Below are 14,838 nucleotides of genomic sequence, written 5' to 3' on the forward strand. Positions count from 1 at the left end.
TTTAATTTAAAATATCCCACAGAAAATCTCTGATTAAGCATAAAGGTATTTGTTTCATTCGTTGTATGAAAAGTAAATCGTAGAAAAATAACTTAATCATATGGGATTACATAGATCGGCTGTAAAAGCCAACATCTAATTTATATAAATTCTGTTTTAATCGGCTGTAAAAGCCAACATCTAATTTATATAAATTCTGTTTTGTAGCTTCCAAGCTAACAATCCACTTGTAGATCCAACCATCAACTCAATACATTCACTTTTTTGTCACAACAGATGTTATTTTTTTATTCTTTTTCGCAAAACATATTCACATTATCTTTAAAGTTGCTTTATCCAGTAAACAACCCGGAAAACATACAAAAAATATTATTTAAAAAAAGACGAAGGTGACACTTTGTTGTTTTGAGTCAATCCACAACTTGGACCAATCTGCTATCTAGATACATGGTATCTATCTATTTAGCTTGGGTGGTCTTCTTGGGCTTGGCTTGGGTACCTTCACGGAAGCCGTTGCGGAAACGTCTACGGACAACCTTCAAGTGACGCATGCGGCCGGTACCAGTGGTCTTCCTCCTCTTGGCCTTGATGGACCAGTTGTCTGTAAACAAAGAGAAAAGGATAAATAAAATTAGCTAATATTTCAAAATTACATGTTTATTTTGTTTTATTGGACATGTCCAAACACACAAAATGATTCGAGGATAAAATTATCCACTTATGCATAACATTTGTAATGTTTGTTTTCATCTGCCTGTGTGCTTGGGACCGAAAGCTATTGCAAATAAGCTAAGATCTTCAAAACACAGGCACAAAATTGGAAAAGCAAAATGTCCAAAGTTTCAATTTGACATAATTTAATATATGAATTGTGCCTTTCCGATTTTGTTTTTGTTGTTATTCACATATAATAAGATACTTACAGGAACGCAACTTAGCAGCGGGATAACCGCATTGAGCGCAAGTTGACTTTTGGATGTGGTAGGAGGAGCGACCGCAACGACGGCACAAAGTGTGCGTCTTATTATGGCGTTTACCAAAGCTGGATGTACCTTTCGTCTGTAATATTGAAAGAAATAGATATTAACAAAAATATTCCAAAATCGTATTTTTCAATTCAAAATGAATCACTTTTTTTAAATCTTGCTGGAGTTCAAAACCATCACTATTCCATATTGTAAACACAACAACACCAATTTTGTCGATTTCCAGCACACTCACTCACTATTTCACTTTACATTTATTTTATTTGCACAATTAAATATCGACATTTATCACACAAAATTTTCATACATTTTACACATTCGTCCATTTTGCATATTTCTTGTGCATTTTCACATAATTTTCATTGGTGATGGCTTAGAATTTTCAAGATTTAAAAAATTTTCACAAAATATAAATAATTCCTACCATCTTGGATCGAAAGACCGCAGAAGAAAGAGCGACACAAAGAAAAGGCCGAAATACGGCCAACTTCGCATGACGTTTGTAGTTGTCAAAAATGTAACTACAACTAACTTCACGTGAAGAAAACACTTTGTAAAGAAAACTGATTGGCAACGCGAGATGTATTTAAAAGTTCAATTTATTTATTTTGTTTAATTAAAAAATAATTTCACAAGGAATATATGAATTTTGTTAATAACTTTAATAAATTGTCTTCGCCGCTTTTGATTATTATCGCGATCGGAGCAGAGCTGCAAATGTTACCAATATAGCGTTTTTAGGAATGTGCGGGTCAAGAAAATATTAATATTAATTTCATATATAAGAATAACGTAAAAAATCATGTTTTTAACTTCTGCACATCTTCATGGCATGGAGTGGATTAAATGATCAACTATGTCGTTTGGATATTATCCCTCTGATCATTTAGGCCTACATAGAAATCCTCAATTTGTAAAAAAAATTGATTTTCAATTTTTCGTTATACAATTTCTCCCATGGTACAATTATAAAAGGTAACAGTAAATCCCAGCTGATTTGATTCCAACGTAATACTAGTGTCAATATGAATTTGACAAATTATGTTTTTTAAAATTACCCAACAGGAAAATTGGGAACGCATACAATCTGAAATTGTTCTTTATTAATGTGCTCAATCTGCCTGCTGGGAAAGTTTCAGGAAGCACATTTTTCTTGAAGGAATAACTCGCTATTCCCAGCATTGTCATATGTGTTACACATATATATGGCAATGGCTCAATTAAAGGAAAGATGTGGAATCGATAGAAATATAAATTTGATAGATTTTCATTCAATTTTTATTTTGAGGATTCGAAAATATTCCATTTTCAAAATAAAAATAATTTGATGATAATTTGTTTGTTTGTTTACATTTTTCTGTCAAATGAGTTGACACTAGTAGAACTTACAACAACAAATTTCCATGTGGTTGTTGTATCGTTTTTTGTACAACAACACTTGCTGTTACCTTTTATTATTATACCATGAATTTCTTCAAAGATTCTTTATGAGATTTAGGTCAGGTGATTCAGCAGGCCAATCAAGCACACACAATTTTTTATTGGATATCCGTTGTTTTACCAACGTAGACGCGTGAATAGTGTCATTGCCTTGTTGAAACATCAATGGGAGAGGCATTTCCCACACTACGTCGGATGAAATATTTTGATTATCTTTTGACCTTATAATTCTAGTGAATTTATAAATCGGATCAATAACTTTCTCTGAAAAATACCCCCATAGTATAATGTTTTACAAAACCGTTTGTATATCTTGGTTTAAACATTTCGCCTTTTAGCCTACGCACCAGACACCTGAATCCGAACTCTGTAAGTTAAATGTAAACGGACTATAAAATTGCTTTGTTTATTATTACCAATAGGGTCTATTTTTAGCCGATCTTTTTTAATGGTTATAAAACTCTCGAAATATTAAAAAAAAGAAAGTTTATTATACAGTTGCAAATGTTTTGAGCGGGCGAAAAATTCGTTCTTTATATTCTTGTGAAAATAACATCAACGTATTGAAATATATTATTTTTTCCAAGTATTATTTAGAAATATGGCTCATCAAAGATTGTTTTTAGACATAAGTAAAAATTATAAAACCATCTAAATTTTAAGTTTCGCCTCATTTTATTGCATTGAAATTCTAGTTGGAAATGTTTTGAGCAGCACTGTATACTTAAGGTATTCAAGGTAGGCTATAGCAACTTATAAATATTATTATTTTTTTTTTTTTATATTGTGGCTTGTATATGATTTTTCGAAAAATTTATTCTAAAATCCATTTGTTTAAATATGGATTTTACAACATTGGTAAGAAGAAATGTATGATTTGTGAATGAACGAATATGTAAAACATATTCCCACCTCGATTTTGAAACGAAAACCTGACATTTCATTCATTTTTCGCGTTTTTGGTAAAATGTTACTAATATGACAACAGAACGACTTGTTGCATTTTTATTCTGGCATTATAGCCCACATATGTGAAGAAGAAAAATGTAAAATTCAAATTTTAGCTCAAGTTATGCGTTTTCCAATACATTTTAAGCACAAAATGTGTACAGTAATAATTTTTATATGAAAATTTATTAAAATCGCTATTTAAATCCTTATGCATTTAGCCATTGTGTTTACGAATTATACCTTCGTCTGAAATGAAGCTGATGTGTTGCTATATACCATAAATAAACTTTTTAAACAAATCGATTTCAGTTGGCAACACTTTATGCAGTTCACGTAGTTTTGCTTGTTCTTGCTTTTTTACCGTTGGTTTTTTTCTCGCCCAACAAATTCGCAGCTTTGCAAGTTATTTCCATTTCGCATAGAAAATCCCGGAAATTTTCAAGGACTTCCAAACGCTATGAGTGTTCCCGAAAGTGCTGTGGGTTCAGAAACCGAACTGCTACAATGTCCCTATGAAATATCTCATATGATTATGCGCAAACGTTTTCAAGTTCATTTGGTGCGCTGTCGTAAAAATCATCCCAAAGCTGAGGTGGTGACTTGTCCTTTTAATGTCACCCATCGTGTTAATAAAGTCGAATTGGAGGTATGTACATTAAAAAAATACGATTTTCAAGGTTGTAATTGACTCTTGTTTCTTTCTCTTCGCACAGTGGCATCTTTCCAATTGCTTTGATCGCAAAAGTTTTGAAAATTTCCGTAATCGCCCAGCTCCTGTCGTCGGCCTTAGCTCATCCATAGATCGTACTTTCTGTGAAAGTGATGCCACCAATCGTAGCTTATCCATAAGTCTTGCCAGTGATGTTACTATTGTGGGTGGTGAATTTGTAGAGCCAACAGAGTCGTGGGATGATGAACCACAAGTTCCAAGCTATAATCCAACCGATTATATACATAAAGCTGATGTATTGCGTATGCCCGTAGGAATGACACCATCCGAACGAAATGCTTTTCGTTTGGCCGAACGAAAACGTTTACAGTCGTTAGCAAAATAAGTTTTTAGGTTATGTAGATACATATGTGATAATTCGATTTCTTTTTTAAAAGAATATACATGAATTGTTTTTCGTTTTTTTTTTTTAATTTAACTGAACACATGCGTTTTCTGTTTTAAGTTATTCCTTAATAAATATACATTTAAATTTGTCTTGTGTACAAACTTCAGGCAAAAAAGGACAGTTGTATATCATGAAATTCTGAAACTTCATTGGAAATAAATGTCGGCGCCCCTTTGGTGTACAATTTAGGGAAATTGTATATGATAAAGCCCTTATCATTCGTTGTTGAATAGTTCCATAAACTACATTTCAATGAACTGTCAGTATTCCAATGTGGAAGGGTATAAACATTTCGGCTCGTCCGAATTAATAATTTTAGCCAAGTTTATTTGGTCCAAATCCGTTTCAAACAATTTAGAGTCGATTAACAAATGTCCGTCTATCTGCCTGGGTGGTGAGCACGATGACTTCCGAAAAGATCCCCTCCATACTTTGCACGTAATATATTTTTTAAATCTAATCAATCTTAAAGATATGGTTTGACCCTAAAAGGGTCAAAATTTTGAACATTTCTAATTATGAATCGAACGGAATGACTAATTTCACCTAAACGTTGCCAATAGTAATATTTTTTTCAATAATTGACGTAGTGTGAAGATATGATACATCGACTCACTACCTCGGGTACTTATTACACAAAGTACCAAATTTGTGAACATTTGTAAAACCAATCTCAGTGGAGAGTTCGATTTGATCCAATTTTGCACATAGTAATAGTTTAGTCAAACCTAGAAAATGATGAAGATCTGACCCATCGATCTCCACCTTCTGGTATATGCCCCACAAAATGTCAACTTTGTACATCGTAATATTATACATAGTGGATCCATCATCTCCGGTACCTCTACCCAAACCGTCATATTTTTCAAAAGTTTAAAATTTAATAAAACAAATAGATCCATCTAGAACGTGTTTCTATAGAAAAATAAAATGTCAGGAGGGTATATGTCTGCCGGCAACACCGACAGACAGTATGTTTTACGAGTTCTTTTAAAATTTTCTATGAATTTGTGTATCAGTCATAGAGGCGTGTTTACACAACACATGTCATTAAATGCCACCAGTAATCCCATGCCTGATTTAATGATAGTTGGCAACACCACACACTTGTTATCTTGATAACCATTTGTTGTGTTTGTTGTAACGCTATTGTATTTTTACCAAAATTTACCAATCAGCGGAATTTTGAAGTAAACAAAAAAATTGAAGTGAAGATATTTATGAAACCTTACATTTCGGCAAGATGATGTTTATCAACGATGAGGACATGGTTGAATGTCCCTACAATAAGGCTCACCGTATGTTAAGGAAACGTTTGCAGTCGCATCTTCTCAAGTGTCGCCTGCAGTATCCAAATGTTGAACTAAGGAAATGTCCTTTCAATTTGTCACATTTGATACCCGAACCTGAGTTTACAGTAAGAGACTTAGGAAAAACACGTGCGTATAATTTTTACATTTTATAATTTGTTTTTATTATTTTAGCATCATGCCACGAACTGCCCAGATCGTAAATTGATAACACAATATAAATATGATGCTCCCGAAGATTTGGATGAGGAAAAGCCTAAACATGCGCCCATTGAAAGTGAAGAAAACTGGGATGAGACAGATGTAGCCGATTACGACCCGAGCACTTATGTGGAGAAGGCAACTGTCATCAGGTGTCCTCAGGGTCCAACACCATCGGAACGCAAGGAATTTATAAAGCAGGAACGAAAACGTTTGGGTGATGTTGATAGCGAGGGCGACGACGATAATGATGGTGTAGAAGTGTTGGAACCTAGAAGTGAATCTCGTAATAGTGAACGCTGGGAACGTTCAAGAAGTAAATCTCCAGCACAAAGAACTAATCGTAGTGATAGAATATATAATTGTAATGATGAGCCTTATTACAATCGTCCTGTAAATATAGAGAATGCACCAAGAAATGATTCTAGAAACAATCATAGACGATATGAACGTACTCCACCGCCACCACCAAATATATCTGGCAGTGATAACAGAGCGTATAATTGTGACGATGATCCATATTATAGAAGTAATGCCACATCAACATCATCTCGTTCTTATCACGAAAAAGATGATCGATATCGCCGTCAGCGTCCACGTTCACCAAAACGACGTTCTTCCAGAGATCAATTGCCACCAAAAAAAATTTATACACATAATTCAAAATCAAGATATTCCAAAGAACGTTCGCCATCGAGAAATACAAGAGGTTATTCTCCTTCTAATCATAAAAAGTCAAAATACTCTGATAGCCGAGAATCTCATAGACATAGGAGTCGATCACCCACATATAGTCGGAGACGGAATGATAATTATTAAGAGCTTTAGTTTCTTATTTCATTGGTATGACTTCATTTACTATTTTTTGTTATACATACTTTAAATTTTAATTAAGAACTATTAATTTTAGTTTGTCAATAAAACGAAAACGAGATATGAGAATAAATGAATGGAATCTACAGGAATATGTAACCAAAATAATTTAATTGATTGGATATTAAAAGAGATGGAGAGTGGGAGAAATACGAGATCAATTGGTTTCTTTAAGACAGGTGATTGGACTGAGAGAAATCTCATTAGCTATCATTGACCTGGAAGACATCGGTGTGTAATCTGCTTTGCCAGAGATATGTCTAACAAATCCCTAACAAAATCCTTGAACATAATTTTCTTCTTAAAAATTGGAAGGATGGCGACATCTGCATCTATCAGAATCTCTACCAATGTGGTGCATATGGGTACCCAGTGTATAGAAGCAAAAGGCCCAAATAAAATAGGCCAAAGCCCGTTGATAGAGGAACAGTAGTCTGGGTAAACGAAAGTAGGTACAAGTATTTGCATGAACCTTTGAAGTCAATGCCAATACCAAACTAAAGAGAATCTATGATTAAAAAAACTAAACCGGATGAACATCCCTTGTTACGTAGCTACAAAATTCAATTTGCTCCATGATCATTGCATTGAGCCCAAATTTACCCTGCATTCTTAAAAAAATACACTCCACACTAGTTTTCCTTATATTTATTGTTCTTGATTTTGAAAATGTGTATTTATATCTGTGGTATATGTTTGTAATTCCACAGTAGATTGTGTCCCACTATCGGGTTGTTGCATAGCGATTTGATTTTGTCCGTCCAAAAGACTCATGAGGGTATTTTGATTTACAATATTAACATTATTCGCCATGCCAGATGTTCCCATAACAGTGGTGGCATTTGAAAAGTCTTGCATTCCCAAATTATTGCCATCCGAAGTTGATGGTATTTCAAAGATATTCATAAAGTCACCCTCTTGGAATTCCTCCTTTTGCATACTTTGACTTTCTTTCATGAGTTTGTCGTATTCCTGGAAGACACCATTGAATTCGGCAATTTCCATGCGGTTCTAAGGGAGGAAGAAAAGGATACATTTAACAAATCTCTTTAATTATATTATTAGCTGCTTACCTTTGCTATCAAATGATGTTTAAAATAGTTATGAACCTGTGTTAGCGAATTATTTGTCATCGAATAATAGGCCTTTTCTAAATTTTTAACTTCAATATCGCGTTGCGTTTCCAATTTAGTATCATTGGCATGAACTTCTCGTACACTTTGCAGCAAATTTCGCATAAATTCCTCACAGGCATCGGCGAATAGAACTAGTGCCGATTCAGCTGTGTCGGTAAAACCAGCGACACGCATTTGACCGCATACCGCTTTACGCAAAGATGCCCTACATATTTCCGAGGTGATTTTAGGATAATTTTGTGGTACACCTTTGGCAAAATTGGTATCTTGTGGTGGCACAAACCAAATTGGTTTTGTAAATTTATCGTCGGATACAAAATCGGCTACGTTTTCTGGTGGGAAATCTACTTCGGGTATCATTTGACAAGGGTTTAGGAGGTAATTAGAGGTGCCCTGGAAAACAAAATCCAAAAATATTTTTGATAAAGTTCAATAATGTTGCAGAAAATATTTTCTAAGGAGGCCTTCTTTAGGAAATATTTGTATATAAAAAGTAGGTATTTTCTTCGGATATATTTCAGTTGAGTCCTAAGCTATATTCAGCTTATACCAAACCCCCAAACATGAAAGAAACCAAGATCAGGTCGATGATCATTTAAATTGTTTTATATCTAGTCTAATGTGCCCTTAGTAAACTACGCAATAGCTTGCATTCCCTTCCAGATGTAATGCAGTAAGACCAGTAGGTTTTTCAGATTTTCCTTAGATGACTAGAAAACAAAAAGTTCTTTTTATAGAACACCAAAAGGTTTTCTCATAAACAAGCCACTTTTAGAATATAATGTTCACACATAATCTTATTCCATGATATCCTTAATTTTACATACCGACTTATTGGAATAGGTATCAATCAGCGACTGTAACATTTCCGTTTGTTTCATAACTTCTATGGTTTGAGTTACCAAGGGATTTTTCACTTTAACCGTTACACTGAAAATATGAAAGACACACTGTTATTTTCTTATAAACCAATATAATTAATTCTCCAATACAAACTTTTTGTTAATTTCAACTGGTAATTGATTTTGCACTTCCGACAATTTGATTCGCTTTGCACTGAGCGGCACCACCTTGTTTAGGTCAGTCTGTGCTGGTTTTTCATCATCACAGAATTCGCCCCATAAGTTCCTCGGCATGTTTTTCTAACAGATTTAAAAATATATATTTCAATTAATTTCTTTACTACTGCAGTTTTTTTTGCACTGCACTACTACAAATATTTTTGTTTATAAACAAAACATTCACTTAAGATTGATAACAGTATGCTCTGTTGTGAACTAGCAGGCCACACATCAATTTGTCAAATAATTTGCATTCAAATTTTAATAGTATTATTCCATGTTCTGACGGACATTCGAACAACGTAATTCGCTCTCAGAATTACGTACATGAATTAACCCGTTCATACAACAGTATTCTTAATTCATGTCATCAGAATTTTTATTTCAAACTTTTTGTTTCTTGTTTTTCACCAAAATTCTAGCATATTTGCATGAATCACATATGGATCTAAATAGAAAAATTAATTCTCTTTCTCCTGAATATAAAATGAACCCATATTTATTTACTTTTAATTCATATTTTCCATTTTCTCTGAAAATATTGTTGTTTTCTTACATTTTTATATTTTCTAAATTCAAATGTCACATATAAAAATTTGGAGAGTTTTTTGTTTGAGTTTCCCCAAATTTGTTTCTTGTTTTGTACGCTAATAAGAAGCAAGGGGAAAGAAATTCATATCACATTATGTAGGTAACAAAATTTACTTTTCATTCATCATTTTCAATTTTACTAAAAACGTTTGAAAATGTTATAAATTTTTTCAAGCTGTCAAAATTAATTTATTTTCGATAAATGTTCTCAATTGTTAGGGATGGGACAAATTTCTTGGTTATTCAGAGAGTGATTCGAATTGAACAATGTACAAAAGTCGGTGTTCGCTCAGAAAATTTTGTATGGGGAACTAAATAATTACTTCATAATTAAGGATCGAACAACGAATGAGAGAGCGCTCGTTTGTACATGGCATTTGATCGGATCAATATCACGGTACAAACGAAAGAGGTGGTAGCTTAATAGATTCTGAAAATGTTTATATTTTCCAATCCACTATATGTCAGTAGTAGCACATTAACTTAACACAGTCAAGGCCAAGGTAGATATACAAGGTAGTCGCATCGGCGAATTGGGAACATGATATGTCAAAATTGTTTACCAGGCGAATAATACTAATTTCGCCGTGACATAAAAAACTCGAAGCAAATTAAATTCAACCAATCACAATTAAGCATTTTGAAAAAAGAAAAATATTTGTTTACTTTTTAAAAATTGAAAATTTTTAAAATAAGTTGTGTAAATATCTGATTTTTGAGTAGAAAAATACATCAAAAGTGCGCCTTAAATGTGATAATGTTGGTGACATCGGATGTAGTGTGAGATAACAAGATTTAAGCTTTCTTTACGTAGTTTTATCATGCCCTCACATGAAATGTTTTAAAACAATATATAATAAAGACAAAAACGTCCTATCGAACCAAATCTTCTTTTCGATCCCAAAGTCTTGTTTTTGATTCCATTGACTTCTTAAAGAAATATCATCTCCATAGCCTATCGGTATGCCTTTTTATCCTTTTTTATTCTTTATTTTCAAATATATTTCAATTTTTAAATTCTTGTTTCGAAATGGGTTTGAAAAAAAATCAAAAACAACAACAAACTGTTATGACATATAATGTTACCATCAGCTGGTTTGATACGGTTACCTTCTTAATATACCTTGGTCAAGGCTTATTGTGTGCAGTCTCCTCTTATTTTGGCCGTGAATAGAATAATTTGCCAACAATTGGGTTCGTAGGGTTGCAAAAGTTTTGGCAGTGACATAGGAAATGTTCCAACTTGCTTCTGTTTTTGACGTTGAAATATCATGTGAGAGTACCTGTCAGTCTGCTGATATATTTCTTCTAAGCATTAAGATTTTATGGGGAACTAATGACCTTGATGCCATATATACGAGCCATAAATGTCATATATACTGTCAAATTTTACATATCGCTCAATATACTGACGGAACTGGACGCAAGAATTCCATTGGGAAAAGTTGGGGGCTAAAACCATCGACTATACACTGGTTGTATAACACCGTGTTAGGCACATCCTTTCTTATGGTTCTCTTGTTTGGTGGCAATGCCTGCGCTACAAGTCGACTAGATAAGGTACAGAGAGTGTAGTGTTTTCCATGATGAAATCTTTCTCAGTTAAATATATCTTTCGGAGTTAAATATATTTTAACTTTTTGCGTGCGTTAACGCGATAACAAAAAACGCTCAACGCGAGCATTCTGCTTAGCCCTTTACTTACAGCTATCGGCTGTGTTGGGTACCAGGACACCGGGATATCATCGGTAATGAAAGAGCAGACGAATTAGATAGACGAGGATCTCAATCTACAGATCTAGCAATTGATTGCTCAATCAAACCACCCATATGCCATCTTTATTGGAACTTTGAGGCGTTCTTCAACAAAAGAGAATTTGGTACGACGAACACATTAAATATGTCAAGATATATTTGGCCGACTCTGTTTACCAAAAGAACCCACTCACTGTTGAACCTGAACAAAGCTGAAATAATAGTAATGACAGGAATCATTACTGGTCATTGCAATATCAGGCTTTTACCAGTAAATGGGGCCATGATGTTACTGATTACTGTAGACTCTGCGTTGACAAGGAGGAGACGAAGACAATTGCGCATCTCCTGTGTCGCTGCCCAGTCTTGGCCTACAGAAGGCACAGACTAGTGGGTGCTCACTTTCCACCGATCATTAGTTTATTCTCAAGAACGGAATCTGCTCTAATCTACAGCATCATTAGAAACCTTAAGTGGTTGGGAAATTGCAACCTTGGCACGTAATACATTTTCTGTACGATCACTATAGCCATCGATACTATCTCATACTTACCTTCATATACTTCCTTGTAAGCTTCTCATATATCACTATCCCCCTTTTTTCTCCCCCCAAAGATCTCTCCATATATTTTTCTTTTCTTGGATGATTGCAATGGAACTGATGGTCTCAGAGTGCTACAGCCATATTAGTCACTGGACATCCCAAACCTAACCTAGCCCATGAGTCTCGGTCTCGTATCAGAGTTTACATCTGGTTGGGATTACGACTGTAGCCGATTCTATATTTTTATGCATTATATTGTGTCCGGTGCCGATTTAATTGGATGTATATTGTCCCACATTTATCTAGCAAAATGTTATCGCAGTAAAAATATCTATATTTTTATGCAGTATATTGTGTCCGGTACCGATTTAATTACCATTTATTTGTAACTTGTCTTTCAAAGGTGAAAGTCGATTAAACGATTAATTGGTTGATTGCCTTACCTATCTCTAAATTCAATGAGTTGCCACGCCACCCATTTGTGTTCATAATCAGCTGTTTATGTTTTCATTCAGTTTTTTTCTTATTGGCGGGATAAATGATCCGCATTCAATTCAGGAAGTACGCAATATATCTTCGATTTACAACCTCTTCACATTACTACCACGCACAAAGGATGCATGCCATTAAAGGAAAAGTTGCAATTGATGAAAATCAACTAAATTTGGATCTAACCCTACTGGGAGGACAAAGTTTCCGGTATGTTACAATAACTTATATCTCCCTTCATAAGAATGAATGAAACATCGTTTTTTCTTTTAGATGGGAAAAATTGGAAGTTGCTGGTAGTGATGCTATATGGAAAGGAGTTGCATACAATTCATATTGGGAATTAACACAAGATTCAAAAAATGTGTATTACACCGTCTATGGTGATCCACAGCAAAAGCAGGATGTTGATTTCTATGATAAATTATTGAACCGATACTTACGTTTGGATTTTAATTTGAATGAAAATGTAAAAAAGTGGCGCAAATTACATCCACATTTTGAAGAGTTATCGACAAAATTGAAAGCAGTTCGTGTATTGGATCAGGAGCCATTGGAGAATATTCTTTCCTTTATTTGCAGTCAGAATAATAATATTAAAAGGTATGTCAGACTCTGTAAATAACATATGAATAATCTTATAAATATGCATTAAGTTTACAGAAAGGGACTTGATGGTAATCGAAATCGAAGAGAAGACCATCAAGACTTCGTGTGGAAGATTAGAATGTTTACGACCGGGAAATCAGAAAAACTTCGTGTGCTGGACCAAGAGTTCTTTATATGACATTCCGAAAGGCCTATATAAGTTATTCCCATAGAAGTCTAGATCTTCCTATAGAAGACAGGAAGGTCTTCTTATAGACAAGAATGTCTTCCAGAAATACAAACAAGAGGTCATCTCATAGAAGACCAGAATATCTTCGAATAGAAGTCCAGATGGCCTTTCTTTACGAATCAAAAAGGTTTTTGTATGCAAGGAAGTCCAGCAGATCTTTGCAGGGAAGACTAACAGGTTTTAGTAGATTTAAAAAAAGAAGTTTCATAGTATTTTTGTAGAATGACAGAAGTTCTTCTTATAGAATACCTGAGGATTTCTCATAGAAGGCCAAAAGGACTTCTTATAGAAGACCACAAGGTCTGCTAATGGAAGATTTGAAGGACTTCTTATAGAAGACCAGAAAGACTTCTTATAGAAGAACAGAAGGTCTTCTTATAGAAGACCAGAAGGTCTTCTTATAGAATACCAGAAGACCAGAAAGTCTTAATGAATACCTGAAGGGATTCTCATAGGCAGACCAAAAGGCTCTTCGAAAGACAAACATTTCTTGAAATAGAAAACAACATTTTCTTATAGAATACACAGGAGTAGGAGCCACAGAAAGTCATCCATACGATGCCATATTTATAGTTAGTTGAGATCTATGCCCAATCTTTATTTATCAACTTCTTTCAATTTTCCTTACTTACACTTCAGAATATCATCTATGATTGAGTGGCTTTGCTATCGTTATGGAAATAAAATTGGAAATTTCCATGCCAAAGATGTCTATACATTCCCCTCCCTGGAGTCGTTGGTGAAACATCAAGGAGAGGTAAAACTCATATAATACAATCGATTTTTAAAAATAATAATATTACAAAATACCTTTCCAGTTGGAAGCCGAATTACGAACAGCAAAATTTGGATATCGTGCAAAATTCATAGCACAATCGGTGGCGAAAATACATGAGTTTGGTGGCACAAAATGGTTTGAACATTTACGCAAATTATCATATACCGAAGCGCGTAATGAGCTAGTAAAATTGACGGGTATTGGTTTTAAAGTTGCCGATTGTATTTGCCTTATGTCGCTGAATCATCTAGAATCAGTGCCCATCGATACACATATTTTCAAAATTGCTCAAAGTGTTTATATGCCACAGTTGAAAACGGTTAAGGCCGTAACACCAAAGATCTACGAAGAAATTGCTGATAATTTTCGAAGTATTTATGGTCCTTATGCGGGATGGACACAGGCGGTAAGTTCGTTTATTACACCCAATATACTTTAATAACATAATTATTTTTTAGGTATTGTTTTGCTCCGAGTTACAACAATTTCATACTCCAACGGAGGATGTAAATACATTGTCTAAGCCCAATGCAAAAAAGAAACGCAAATAAATACAATACGATATTGTAAGTAATTGTTCTGTAAATATTCTTTATTTCATATTTTAGTTATTTAGTTTTCCTTTCATTCTTAATTATAGTCTATATAGTATTACAAAATAGCCAACTGTTTAACAAAATAGTATATTTATAGTAGGAAAACTGCTATAACACACTACATGTATCCCGAAGTGGTTTTAAAACTGCCAAGTAAAATGAAATAAAAAG

The 14,838-nt window shown here is 34.1% G+C and overlaps 5 protein-coding genes across 5 annotated transcripts; 3 read left to right on the forward strand and 2 right to left on the reverse strand.

Moving 5' to 3' along the window:
- Positions 1 to 414: 414 nt before the first annotated feature.
- Positions 415 to 1,497, reverse strand: LOC133321302 (large ribosomal subunit protein eL37A). The gene is made up of 3 exons (XM_061530395.1): positions 1,411 to 1,497; positions 924 to 1,059; positions 415 to 601 (listed from the first exon to the last, which is right to left on the reverse strand). Exons 1-3 carry the CDS (start codon positions 1,411 to 1,413, stop codon positions 459 to 461), a joined length of 282 nt encoding a protein of 93 aa, XP_061386379.1. The 5' UTR covers positions 1,414 to 1,497; the 3' UTR covers positions 415 to 458.
- Positions 1,498 to 3,823: 2,326 nt separating this feature from the next.
- Positions 3,824 to 4,432, forward strand: LOC133321297 (gametocyte-specific factor 1 homolog). The gene is made up of 2 exons (XM_061530389.1): positions 3,824 to 4,023; positions 4,091 to 4,432. Exons 1-2 carry the CDS (start codon positions 3,835 to 3,837, stop codon positions 4,430 to 4,432), a joined length of 531 nt encoding a protein of 176 aa, XP_061386373.1. The 5' UTR covers positions 3,824 to 3,834.
- Positions 4,433 to 5,756: 1,324 nt separating this feature from the next.
- LOC133321298 (uncharacterized) lies at positions 5,757 to 6,825 on the forward strand. Its single transcript, XM_061530391.1, has 2 exons — positions 5,757 to 5,912; positions 5,980 to 6,825. The coding sequence occupies exons 1-2, from the start codon at positions 5,763 to 5,765 to the stop codon at positions 6,823 to 6,825; spliced, it is 996 nt and encodes a 331-aa protein (XP_061386375.1). The 5' UTR covers positions 5,757 to 5,762.
- A 701-nt stretch (positions 6,826 to 7,526) lies between these two features.
- On the reverse strand, positions 7,527 to 9,151 carry LOC133321299 (uncharacterized). Its single transcript, XM_061530392.1, has 4 exons — positions 9,012 to 9,151; positions 8,843 to 8,945; positions 7,953 to 8,408; positions 7,527 to 7,890 (listed from the first exon to the last, which is right to left on the reverse strand). Exons 1-4 carry the CDS (start codon positions 9,149 to 9,151, stop codon positions 7,528 to 7,530), a joined length of 1,062 nt encoding a protein of 353 aa, XP_061386376.1. The 3' UTR covers position 7,527.
- A 3,353-nt stretch (positions 9,152 to 12,504) lies between these two features.
- Positions 12,505 to 14,622, forward strand: LOC133321300 (N-glycosylase/DNA lyase). The gene is made up of 6 exons (XM_061530393.1): positions 12,505 to 12,527; positions 12,582 to 12,665; positions 12,729 to 13,058; positions 13,933 to 14,050; positions 14,112 to 14,477; positions 14,530 to 14,622. The coding sequence occupies exons 1-6, from the start codon at positions 12,505 to 12,507 to the stop codon at positions 14,620 to 14,622; spliced, it is 1,014 nt and encodes a 337-aa protein (XP_061386377.1).
- The last annotated feature ends 216 nt before the right edge of the window (positions 14,623 to 14,838 follow it).

This window comes from Musca vetustissima, unplaced genomic scaffold (genome assembly GCF_032173495.1).
Source record: "Musca vetustissima isolate MV318-11 ecotype Yass unplaced genomic scaffold, APGP_CSIRO_Mvet_v1 utg91577, whole genome shotgun sequence".
NCBI classification, from domain to species: domain Eukaryota; kingdom Metazoa; phylum Arthropoda; class Insecta; order Diptera; family Muscidae; genus Musca; species Musca vetustissima.

Excerpts from the sequence above, each read along its gene's own strand:
- LOC133321302 (XM_061530395.1), bottom strand. Across the intron at positions 602-923 it reads CGCTGCTAAGTTGCGTTCCT|ACAACTGGTCCATCAAGGCC; the intron begins GTAAGTATCTTA and ends CTTTGTTTACAG.
- LOC133321299 (XM_061530392.1), bottom strand. The coding sequence starts at position 9,151 with ATGCCGAGGAACTTATGGGGCGAATTCTGTGATGATGAAAAACCAGCA. Across the intron at positions 8,409-8,842 it reads ATACCTATTCCAATAAGTCG|GGCACCTCTAATTACCTCCT; the intron begins GTATGTAAAATT and ends TTTGTTTTCCAG. Across the intron at positions 7,891-7,952 it reads AACATCATTTGATAGCAAAG|AACCGCATGGAAATTGCCGA; the intron begins GTAAGCAGCTAA and ends TTCCTCCCTTAG.
- LOC133321300 (XM_061530393.1), top strand. The coding sequence starts at position 12,505 with ATGATCCGCATTCAATTCAGGAA. Across the intron at positions 12,528-12,581 it reads ATCCGCATTCAATTCAGGAA|GATGCATGCCATTAAAGGAA; the intron begins GTACGCAATATA and ends CCACGCACAAAG. Across the intron at positions 13,059-13,932 it reads CAGAATAATAATATTAAAAG|AATATCATCTATGATTGAGT; the intron begins GTATGTCAGACT and ends CTTACACTTCAG.
- LOC133321298 (XM_061530391.1), top strand. The coding sequence starts at position 5,763 with ATGGTTGAATGTCCCTACAATAAGGCTCACCGTATGTTAAGGAAACGT. Across the intron at positions 5,913-5,979 it reads TACCCGAACCTGAGTTTACA|CATCATGCCACGAACTGCCC; the intron begins GTAAGAGACTTA and ends TTATTATTTTAG.
- LOC133321297 (XM_061530389.1), top strand. The coding sequence starts at position 3,835 with ATGAGTGTTCCCGAAAGTGCTGTGGGTTCAGAAACCGAACTGCTACAA. Across the intron at positions 4,024-4,090 it reads TTAATAAAGTCGAATTGGAG|TGGCATCTTTCCAATTGCTT; the intron begins GTATGTACATTA and ends CTCTTCGCACAG.